Source organism: Brassica napus, unplaced genomic scaffold (genome assembly GCF_020379485.1).
Source record: "Brassica napus cultivar Da-Ae unplaced genomic scaffold, Da-Ae ScsIHWf_2251;HRSCAF=2904, whole genome shotgun sequence".
Classification (NCBI taxonomy): Eukaryota; Viridiplantae; Streptophyta; class Magnoliopsida; order Brassicales; family Brassicaceae; genus Brassica; species Brassica napus.
The window spans coordinates 50,817-62,795 of NW_026015648.1; the positions used below are offsets into that span (position 1 = coordinate 50,817).

General features: G+C 34.2%; 1 protein-coding gene across 1 annotated transcript; it reads right to left on the reverse strand.

Annotated features, from left to right (window-relative positions):
- Positions 1-539: 539 nt before the first annotated feature.
- Positions 540-6,982, reverse strand: LOC106379125. The gene is made up of 9 exons (XM_048773145.1): positions 6,437-6,982; positions 6,125-6,357; positions 5,971-6,059; positions 2,646-5,585; positions 2,270-2,560; positions 2,035-2,165; positions 1,851-1,965; positions 1,583-1,763; positions 540-1,504 (listed from the first exon to the last, which is right to left on the reverse strand). The coding sequence occupies exons 5-9, from the start codon at positions 2,315-2,317 to the stop codon at positions 1,395-1,397; spliced, it is 585 nt and encodes a 194-aa protein (XP_048629102.1). The 5' UTR covers positions 2,318-2,560; positions 2,646-5,585; positions 5,971-6,059; positions 6,125-6,357; positions 6,437-6,982; the 3' UTR covers positions 540-1,394.
- Positions 6,983-11,979: the final 4,997 nt, after the last annotated feature.

The window sequence follows — 11,979 nt, forward strand, 5'->3', positions numbered from 1 at the left end:
AGTTTTTTTTTATTATATTTCAGAAATCACAGATGCAGAGTCTGCAACGAAGATCCAGAGAAAATTATGAGGTTTGTTTGTAACGGCTGTTTCATGCTATTGTATTGAAGATGTGCGTGTAGTTTTTTTGATCAATGGGAGACGTATAGGCAGCATACAATTTTTTTTTTTTTTTTTTGACGTCGAACGGCCATTCTATTACTCAAACTTGAGGTGGTCTGGGTAACCAGACCGGAATAGAACAACCAATAAAAAATAACTCTCTGCGAAAGATCCTAGCAGTCTAGGCTAAAAAATCAGAAAACAATTGTTACTGTTCCAATTTAATTTAACATAATATAAATATTTATATTAATCATATAGTAATAAGAGAGAACTAACATATTAAGTATGTGAAAGCTTAAATGTTGTCAAATGTTCTTCACATAAAGTACTTGTCATTAGGTCTTGGAAGAAGCAGTGGAAATTCGATGGTCAATGTTTTTACATGCAATCCTCTTTGTTTCACTTAGATCTTTCGATCACTCTTAATAATTGTTTCCACTGACATAAGAGGAAAGGGAGGAAAATTTAAATACCCACTCTGAAGTCACTTTTGTAATGGATTTATTATATATTAATGTTTTGATTTTGTAATATATAACTCTACAATGCAAACTTAGTCTAAATTTTGTTTAATTTTAAATACATGAATAACCCCTAGCACAAACCCAATTTTTATAAACTTAAATAGGAAATTTATCCCCATTAAGTACATGTCATTGGGTCCTAAATGATGCCGTGTAAAGTAGCTGGCCAAGGTGATTAGATGTCATCATTTTAAGTTTAGTTGGATCTTCCAATCACTTGTAGTTATTTTTCCCAATGTGCTAAGAGGAAAGAGAGTCCAAATTTAACACCCAATTTGAGGTGACTTTTTAATAGTTTTTTATTTACCATGTAACATAACGTAAACAAATGTTTTAACTTGGTTAATATATGCTTTTACATTAGAACTCCGTAAAAAATGAAGGATGATGGTTCATACACTGGTGAAGTTAGCTTGTTCAAACTTTACATAACTGAATCTATAATAATAACCATGATAAAATTAAGGAAAAATATAATTAATGCTAGGCACATGAGAAATAGGAATTAGCCAATTAGGACAACCACGACCCATAGTTTTTCATTAAGAAATATTTGGAAAACGACATAGCAAAGACTTAAAAAAAAAAAAACAGAAACTAAAGGACAAAAAGCAAATCCAGATATGAAAAAACAGAGAATGACATAGTCTAATCGTGGTTGTTTGGGTTCCAAGCTAGCACTCATTCCACACGTGCTTTCTTACGTGCAGTTGCTTCCCCAGCGTCTTCACCCGATGCTACTGCTTCATGTGCTAGACGTCACCATCAGCTTTGGTGAGCTGATCTGCAACATTGTTTACGATACCAGCTCTGACATCTAATCATGTTGCCACAGATTGGGGGAGAGATTGATCGGTATCCTCGCCACCCTCCTGCTAGCAACACCCGATAGTTTTATATCAGATCAATATATAAGCGTTACTTACAAATAAAGAGAACTCAAGTACACTCACAGAAAAAAGTTGGCTTTGGCGCAAGATCACGTGCGGGGAATATGCGAGATATGGTAAAGCTTCGGTGATTTGGACCAAAATTGAAGTCCTTTAACCTGAGCTGGAAAGTGTAGGTACTCCCCACCAGATTAGCGAGTGAGCGAGGTAGGTCAATGTCAACTTGGGCATTAGTACCTATCCCCTGAAATGTGTAGGAAAAATATACGTAAACTAAGTATACAATAATACATTACACGCTCAAGACGTAGAGGTCGATTAGCGGGCATACCACGATCTGTGCAGCATCAGAAGCAAGAACATGAGTCAGGCTAGCAACCTCTTCATCAAAACCAAGGAAAGCTGCTGCACCAGTGTCATCTGACACGGAGAGAATCACACGATACCTGTCGGATTGAAATGAAATTTAGTACTTTTTTACAACCACCAAGACGCACAAAGCGAAAATAATTTACTTGAGTTTAGCCACAGCATTGGTTTCATTGCATGGGACGCATGTGAATGAAGTCTCCTCTCGTATGAGTTTCTTGGAGCAAGTGGAGCAGCCAATGTAACACCAACCCTCATCAAGCTGAATCTCAGTCACCTGGCCATACAGAGAAACTCAATTATCTGTCAAATCAAGAGAAAATCACAATCTTAAGTACAGTCTAGGAAGGAGTAAAATTAAGAACATGTAAACAAAAAAACCTGAGGATCGGCCGTGAAAATAAATTGGTTAAGCTCTGAAACCGTCATGGGTTCAATCTTTTGTGTGTGAACCACCTTTGATGAAGACCCTGACTGGTCTGTATCACCACTTGGCAATCTGCGAGGATAATAACATGTAAACGCTTATGACAAATCAATAGCAAAAAAAAGTCAAATTTGTGTTATCAAATAAGGGAAAGGATGCTTGCCTTTCAAATGCATCTGCTCCTACAGCAGTTTCAGAGTCAAAAAAAATACGTGTCGCAGAAGTGCCATTCAAATATAATTTTCCTGCCAAAACACATGGGACCTTATATAAGTTTATAACAACCAAACAAAAAAAAATTATCAACTGCATGACAGCACGCAAGCTTACCCGAAACCAACTTGGCTCTCTTCCATACACATCGAGCTTGCTATGGAATGCAAGGGCCAAGGAGTCAAAGATACTAACACATACAGTAGTATCCCTTCAAATAAACGATGTTAAAAAGTGAGTTAGTGATACATTAGAGTTTTAAAGTATAACAAATGGAATTGAGAAGATTGACAATACTGTCCTTCTTTATAGGTGAGGATTAAGCCGGGTACGATGGACTACGAAGAGGTGTATTGATTGAGCAATTAAAGTGGAAGGAGTGGATTAAAAGGGGTGAGGTGGAGTTAAGTTGCAGAGTTATTAAAATCGGAGGCGTTAGGGACACTGAACAGGCTCGAATCTCTGCGTCTCGCGGTCGATGATGAGAACGTAGAAGACGAAGACGAAGATGAGACGTGAAAACCCTAGGCGTGCTTCAAGTTGGGCCGCGATAATAAAAAAAATAAAAAGACGCCGGAGCCCAAACCGAATAATGGAAAAAAAAAACAAAAAGAAGTAACCAATTAAGCGCCGACACGTGGCGACATATGCGCACACCAAAAGAAGGACGTGGCTGAAGGAGGTGAGAGAAAACTCTAAATTATTATTATAGATATGACCATGTTACATATATACATTAGAATTTATCATAAAAATTTGAAACTATTTGTATTAAATGTTTATATGTATTACAATCAGCTGTAAAAGAATTGATAAAATAGGTTGAAAGATTTCAAGTTTCATCCTCCATCTTCTTACTAGGAATGCATATGCCTTCAAGTCCACACGAACGGAGAATTTATCCCGCTCCAAAGGGACACCGGGAAATATGAGAGCTCTTCAGTCCCTGACTTGTGACCGTTCCATAATGTTTGACCTGAGTAACAGTTCCAGTCTTGAAGGTCAAATGACGGTTTGGAGCTTGAGTTTTTATGGTGGAGCTGAGGAAATCGAAGAGGTGTCTGCCATTGAAATGTTTTATTATTATTATTTTTTTTTTTGAATGAATGTTATATTCTTACTCATCAAAAAGCCTTTGTACATCAAGTGTGACCTTTTTACATCAAAACATCACTTAAACTATAAAATATTCACATTCTTGTCTCAAACCAAAATTGAAGAATCCCCTCCATGTTCTTCACACCTTTACCCCTTATCAAACTCAACTTGTTTCTTACTCCCTTATCTATTAACTTCTTCAAGCTCACTAGAGGAAGAGGCTTATCTCCATGAGTGATCTTATTCCTCTCTCGCCAAATCGCATGGAGAGTAGCCTGAAATGTGTACCTGATACAGTACAGAGCCTTCTTCTCCAAGTTTCTTACTGTAATCAGTCCCACAATATCACTCCAACTGAGAAAGCACATTCGAAAAAGAGATGACCCTTGACTCCACTGCATTCTTGCATAAAACACAAGTTGGATCCACACCCCGACTCCACCGAGATATTCTGTCCATTGTAGACAGTCTATCATGTATTGCCAACCATGTCATAAACGCAAACTTGGGTGTGGCATGAGAAAACCAAACTCCCGGTGCCCAAGAACATTGTATACCAGCTTCTCTTATTAGCATCCAAGTTTCTTGAGTTGAAAACTTATGTTTAAAACCCGATTTGCGTCTCCACAAGCTCTCATCTTCATTCATGTTCAGCTTCTCTCTTAGTAGTACTATCTCTGCTTCGATATTTTCCAATATCACTGAACGGTGCCTCCTCTTCCTCCTAGTACTCATCCCCACATCCTCAACAGTTGCCTCTCTACTAATTCCCAAGTCAATGAAATGTTTTATTATTAAATAAGGCTTTCAAGAGTCGAAGTGGTTTTACGCCGGAGCTGCTGAACGGTTGCCTTTAGGATTGTTGGGTTGCCTTTAGGAGGAGTTATACCTGGAACGTTAGAGAAGGGAAATGATACAGATTTCGTGGGATTAGACGATGACATGTAAATTTTGGTGATGTGGCACTTTCATTGGATGTAAAGATTTTAGTTGATGTGTCATAGCTTAGGAGTCTGTTCCTTTTATATAGTAGAGATAATGTAATTGAGAATTCAAGTCGAGGAAATCCTAAACTATAAGTAAATTCTCTCTATTTGTATTTTACTAAGTGAACTAATATAATTATATCATTTTGGTAATGAAAAATACACAACACCAACCTTTTTAAGAAGAAAACACACACACACACAAAGACACAGTTCCCAAAAGAACAAAACAATTAACAAAGTACATGGCAGTGTATATCATCAATAATCTCCAAGGTTATCCCAGTCATGCCAACTTCATGCTTCTTAGACTTCGACAGAATCAAAGAAACCTGAAGCATCAACAAAAACACATAGGGACTCAAATTAAAAAGGAAAAGTTATCAAATAGACGTAGAGAAGAAACTGAAGTACCTTGCCACGTAGTTGGCTAAAGATGGCAAGTGTGCACGTGCATAAAATGCATGCGAGCTTCATAAATTGTTGAAGCTTTAGGTTTTCTTTGAACTCAAACGCCTGTAAGATAGCGGATGAAGCTTCGAAGGCTTTCCCTTCTAAACTAAGTTTCACGTTTACATCCATTGCTTAATGGGCTTAAAGAAATTAAATTCCATTAATTATTTTGCTTAAGTAAATTTGAGATTTCTTAAGTAGCTGGTCAGTTAAAAATTAAAATATAAGCGCATTTCTTAAAAAAGACATCTGAAGGTAATGGGAGCTAGTTTGATGCATTGTTTAAACTCCATGTTATAATCTGAATGTATTCATCCGTGAAGTAAACCACACGATAATTACGTTAGAAAAAAACTTTTGTTCTTAAAGAGACTAAGATCAAAAAGGAGCAAATAAGATGTCCTTACATCAGAATGCTTGATTTTCACACAGGGTGCTGAGCATATATTGGTGTGATAGATAAATCACATCCTCGGCATCTAACAGTGAATACAGCGCCCCTCATGATACGGTGTGGGTTCTGAAATTACATAGAAAAAAGCATTGGGACAGTTAGAAACAGAAGTATTGTAGTCAAGAAGTAGAAATGTATCAGACATAACAACATAGTTCTGTCGGAAAAATGTAAAAGAACCGAACATGAAGCGAACTAAACTCGTTGGGCATGAATTGAAAGACCAAACCTTCACAAAAAATATTACACGAACTGCACATTACTAAACACTCAATGTGCAACTTGCAGACACAAAAAGTCACAGAGACACATACATAACAACATACTTATGGGTTTTGCTGGAAAAAAATATAAAAGAAACAGACATGCAGACAACTAAATCCTAAAGGCGCAATTCACAGACTATTAGATCAAACCAATAAAAAACAATCACTGATGAAACTTGACCCACCTGAGAGTACTCAGAAAGTAGCTTCGCCCATGGATCCTTAGCTCGATTCTTCCCCGCCTTCGACTTCTCACCATCCGTCACCACTTCCCCTAAATCCACAAAAACATTAGAAATCATAATTAACCAGAAAAAATCATGAGACAGACATCCAAACCTGCTATTGTAGGTGTCGGCACGACATCAACTTTAGGGTTTGTGTCGGCTTCAAGAGAGATCTCCAAAACAGGCACATCGGTTAAAACAGTCTTCTCCGTATCCATAGCTTACGGATCAGAGGATCCAAGCTCCGGCTCTTCAGATTCCGAATCCAGGATCCAAAACCGGTCCTTATTTCTCAACACGAACCTCGCTCGCAGACGAAGACCCCGTCGGTTCCGCTGCCGATGCCTAAGTTATAAAAAATCAAAAATCATATTTGAAACCAGAAAAAAAGAAGAAGCTCAGACTCGGATAAAAACTAACATACGGATTTAATAGCAGCATGGATCTTGACCTTAGATCGCTTGGTAGGGACTGGAGATGAGAAGACAGTTCAGGGGATGAAGAAGAAGTATAGAAACTCTTGGAAGCTGAAGAGCTACGTCTAGTCTCAACCATATCTCGTCTTCTCAGAAGAAGAACCATGCGTTGTTAAGTTTAGGGCAAACAGCAAATCAACCTCAAGCTCAGGCCCACTCATTTTGGTGTCTGATTGTGTAATTTGGCAAAAAACAAACGAAGCCCAAACCGAAAGCCCAACCTGTCTGATGTAGAGAAATGAAATGTGCTGATTGGTGGATTTTTTAATTCTACGTGGATAGCTTTAGGACTCAGGATATCTTTCTTTTAGTATAGTATATATATATATAAATGATGATTAGCAAGTGTTCTTCTTGGAATCTGTTTGCATGTCAGTTTTGTGCTCAAGCATTGATGTAGCCCATCCACAAATTAAACTAAGTATTAAATTTTTAGTACCATGCACGTTAATAAACCCTCTTGAATTATCCCCTTTATATTATTTGAGAAGCATTACAACTTTATTTGTAGCCCCGTGTCATCACTAGGATGATTTTTAGAATCATTAGAAAAATATGTTAGTCCATCTAATTATATAATAAATTTTTTATTAAACTAACCATAAATTTATTATTAATGTTCTTTATTATTTCCTTAAATAAAAATTACGGAATTGTCTAATGCGGCTAAAGTATATATGACAATTAATGATTTTGAATAATAAAGATTTAATAAAAATTAGTGTATCTTCTATCATATTTGTTTAAGATTAAACTATTAAAATAAATTAAACAACCAAAATAACAATATAATTAAAATTCAGATTTTTCTGTATATATTATATTTTGAATTTTTAAAAATGACTATAATCTACTAAAACTGTTAAAAGTTTCACATTCAAATTTTGTGATCCATGGTTTAAAATTTTTGTTATGAAAAATACAAATAATTACAAAATAATATAAGTAAAAAGTCTAATTTAAATAATTATTAAGACTAATATATATATATATATATATATATATATCATTTTTAATTAAATGGTAAACCATATCAAATACATAAATATTTTAGTTTTGAAATTTAATCTGAACAATTTTTTTGATAAAAGATTTGAATGAACATTGACAACTTATTTTTTTTAAAAAAAAATATAAATTACTAAAGCTATTAATTCCATGAAAATTTTGTTTTCAGTAATTTAAAGTTTTTACTATAAAAGATACAAATAATCAAACAATCATATGAGTAGAAAGCAACATTTAATAGACATTAATGTTAAAAATTCAATATGTATGTTAATATCTTTTAAAATTTAATTACATATCCTATTAAATAGAAAAAATATTGTTTGGGTTAATAAAATTGATTTAATTATATGTTCGCACCAATTTAATTATATATGTAATAGTTAATGATTTTTAATTATTCAATATATATTTATTATTTTATGTAAAAAACATATTATATATATAATTATTTATATATATACAAGGCGCGGATCTTAACCTAGTTACTTCTTATAGTTATAAGCCAGTGAATAAATTGGAGTAGAGAAGTTTTTTTTTTCATGTAAGGTGTAGTTGCATCCGGGTCTAGTGTCTATGAAGAATCATATTACTCGTATGTAGTGTCCATCAAATAAACAAGCCATACCGAATTAATATTCCTATAAATATTAATATTCCTATTAAAAATAAAAAAATTGCTATAAATATATAATACAATAAATATGTTACTATATGTTACGAGAAATGCAATACATTGTACATGCCAAAAATTATATTATGTATGTTTTTTCTTCAAATCAAAAGAAATATATTAATTATAATTATTTTATGGGTCAATTCTCTCAAATAGTTTCTTTTTAAGTTTTTATTACAAAAACAGTCCCCAAATATAAAAATGACCAAAAATATTTCACAATACAAATAAATAATTTGTAGTTCCGAGCTATATGTTTTCAAACTCAAACTTAGAAAAAAAAGATTTCAAAATTATTTTTTTCAAATTTTCTTTTTGAAATTCGAAAATGCTTTTTGAAACTTTTTTTTGTTTTTTTGGGTTTTTTTTTTAATTTTAAACATCACTCCTACCAAAAACTCTACTCTTTAATTCTAAACTCTAAGTCTAGATTAACTGAACTTAAGGGTATAAATATGTATTTATTTATTTAATAAAATATTTTGATAATTTTTGTCTTTGAAGGTTATATCTGTGATTAACAAACGAAAAGAAGTGATATTGCTTACGTTTCAGATTTTATTTTTCTTTTCTTTTTTGTTTTTTGCATAATCAACCATAATTATTAGAGAACTTAATAACTTAAGCGTTAATGCATTAAATTAAAAAAATTTATAGACCAGAAAACAGTCTCTTTGTCCTAATGGGGTAATACTATTTTATACCATTTGACTTTGTTGCTTTTTATATTTATCAAAATTAATGAAATAAATAACTAACCTAAAAAATATGAAAAATGTGAAAATGAAAGAAATGCTATTAAAATATTTAGTTGTATATTTTTAGGGTTCTAAAACTTGTTAAATAAATTTTTCAACTTTTGCTCTACGGATAATGGATTTTATATTCTACGGAAAATGACATAGTGAAAACTGAATTCTATGTTTAGTTAGGAAATCTACTTAAGTTAGAATAAGTAATTTGCTGATTTCAAAGTTTTCTAAAAGAAAATTGAATGCACACTCTACTATTAGTCTTCACTCTAAATTTTTAGGAATATGTAATCGACAAATAACCAAAAAGTCTAGGGGTGGGTATTTCGGTTTAATAACGGGTTTGGTTGTTCGGTTAGGTTTGGGTTATTTGGGTCTAAGAAATATCGAACCAAGGTTAACCCAAATTAGTATAGTTTGGTTTATGTTCAGTTTGGTTTTACTTCAGTTCGGTTCAGTTTTAGTTCGGTTTAGTTTGTGTTTGGTTTGGTTAATTTTGTTTTGTTTATATTTTTCAGTTTAAACGAGTTATTTTTTTAGTTTTGTTATAGTTCAATTACAAAAATATGATTTATAAAAACATAAACAAATCATCATTTGATACTAAATCATTATTTTCTTCATATTTAAACGTAAAACCAAACATCACAATAAATATGTAGAAAATGTGATTCAATAATTTTATGTTATTACTTTTAAACCTAATATAAATATCATAAATAACTTTTTTTGTTTTGATGTTAATTTATGAGATTCATATTCTTTATTTTATTTTTAGTTGTGATTATTCTATTCATTTAAAAGTAAAATCTATAAAATTATGTTTAGTTGCTTAGGCTAAATAGTTAAATATATCAAATCTTAATATTATTAGTATATTTAATTAATTTAATTAAAAAAGACCCTTCTGTTTTTTTTGGTCAAACTGAACCATTTAGGTTGATAAAATTTTGAACCAAACGGATTAGACATATACTTTAGTTTGGTTTAGATCGGTTTGGGTTCAGTTGGGTCGGTTTGGTTCAGTTCAGTTCGGGTTTCTTGCCCTCCCCTAAAAAAGTCTAAGATAGGGAGAATTTGATTTCGAACACTATATATTATATCCACACCGAGTAGAATTTGTAATCTACATATAATCACGACGACTAAATCTCTGACAATATGGAAAGTGCAGTTACCAAATAGTTTGACAACATATGCAAATCTTTTTATTTCCAAATAGGAATAAAACGGATTCTCTCAAAGAAACAAAAAGAAATTGAAACCAATCTCTTCTTTGATTTTTCTGCTTTGGATCATGTATGTTTGTGCATTGTTCCCATTGTCACTCCGTATCCTTTTATAAAAGACTCGCTAAACCCACGATAAGATCAACAAAATAACAACAATTTGAGAGCATTCTCAGTAGCTTTTGTTACCTTTCTGAGACGGCTGTGCTTTCCAGAGCCCAATTGGTCATGATCAGAGCTGCACAGCAACGAAAACGTATCTTGCAATGATCTGAGTGGCGATATTGAATCCTAGCCATTGGTATATCTCGGTTGTGTAACTGGCACATGTAATGTAACAATATTGAAGAGAAAACCACGTGGAATCTGGTAGCCTCCATACCCATTAGTGACGAGTTTATAAAATAAAAGGAAGAAAACAAATTAAAGTAAATAAAATATGGTTCTACTTAAATCCATATGTAAAATGTTACTTGTAAGCAAAAAACAATTTTAAAAGAATGCATTAGATTGTCTATCTCCCTTGATCTTATATATACACACATACATGATACACATGGGTGTTGTTATCCCCATTTGCATGCTCACATTCACATACAAAAGATATATCAACATTCAAACCCATAAACCGACCAGCAGCTAGCACTTTCTATTATTTGTCTAATAATTCCTCCTTCAGCCATATAATTCACATCTCTTTTTTTTTTGTCACAGAAATTTCATTAAAACTAAGAAATAGAGAATGGGTCCAAAGATGACCCAACTCTTGAAGTTCATTACAAAGATAAGAAGGCTTGAAGAGATTTTTTTGCTAAAACATCGGCTAAAATGATTACCGAACTAGAGAAAGAGATTGATGCAATACCAGAGGAGATCGAACGGATGTCTTTCACAAAACCGATGATTTCTTTAGACTGGAAGTTGCCAGAGATAGCTCTGATGAGTGGAATCGTTGGAGAAAACCTTGAGTTTCTGGAACTCTAGGGTTAGCACCATGTGAAGGGCCGATGGCATTGTGATAGCCTCCACAATTAGGGGAAATCCGATGTAACTTTGACCCAAGGATCCATGGATCGGAGCTTCTAGATCGTGGCCGGAGAGACTCTCCTTTACTTCAACTAATAAGTATGCAACTGATAGAAGCATTGGAGAATGAGCTTTGTCGGAAGCTGTTGGCCGGCAAGAGCAGCTGAGTGTCTCTAGAACCATAGCTCCAAGCGGTTGGGAAAGGCCTTCTTTGCCTGGATTTAACTCTAATATTCATGAGAAATGGATCGTAGACTGTGTAGGCTCGGATAGCCTGTGATAGTTGAAAAAACAGTGGAACAAATTCAAGCACAACATCACGGCTTTGGGCTATGTGAACCCTGTAGACTGAAGCTAGACGATGGACAGACACCATTAACGAACCATTGAAGACATCATACCAGACAAGAGAAATAAGCTTAACAGGATTTAATGACAGAACATAGATTTTGGTTAATGTAACACCCCAAAACCAGCCCAAAAAATTTTAAAAGTCTAATGGGTTCTCTACAGCCCAACTAGAAAACCCTAGGGTTTCCCCTCCTCTCCCCTTATAAAAGCAAGCTCCCACCTCCTTTGCCTCTCATCAGAAGTTTAGAAGCGAAGCCCTGCAGAGAATTCCCGGAGACCGGAAACCCTAGCCGTCGATCCCCTTTTCTCTCTCTCTCTCCGCGCCGACTCTCTCTCCTCTCTCTCTCTCCACCGTGCCGCCTCTCATCTCTCTCTCTCTATCCTCGCCGCGCCTCCTTCTCTCCTCTCTCTCTCTCTCTCTACACCTCTCTCTCCTCGCCGTGAGCAGC

Excerpts from the sequence above, each read along its gene's own strand:
- LOC106379125 (XM_048773145.1), bottom strand. The coding sequence starts at position 2,317 with ATGACGGTTTCAGAGCTTAACCAATTTATTTTCACGGCCGATCCTCAG. Across the intron at positions 1,764-1,850 it reads CTGATGCTGCACAGATCGTG|GGGATAGGTACTAATGCCCA; the intron begins GTATGCCCGCTA and ends TACACATTTCAG. Across the intron at positions 1,505-1,582 it reads GCCAAAGCCAACTTTTTTCT|CAGGAGGGTGGCGAGGATAC; the intron begins GTGAGTGTACTT and ends GGGTGTTGCTAG.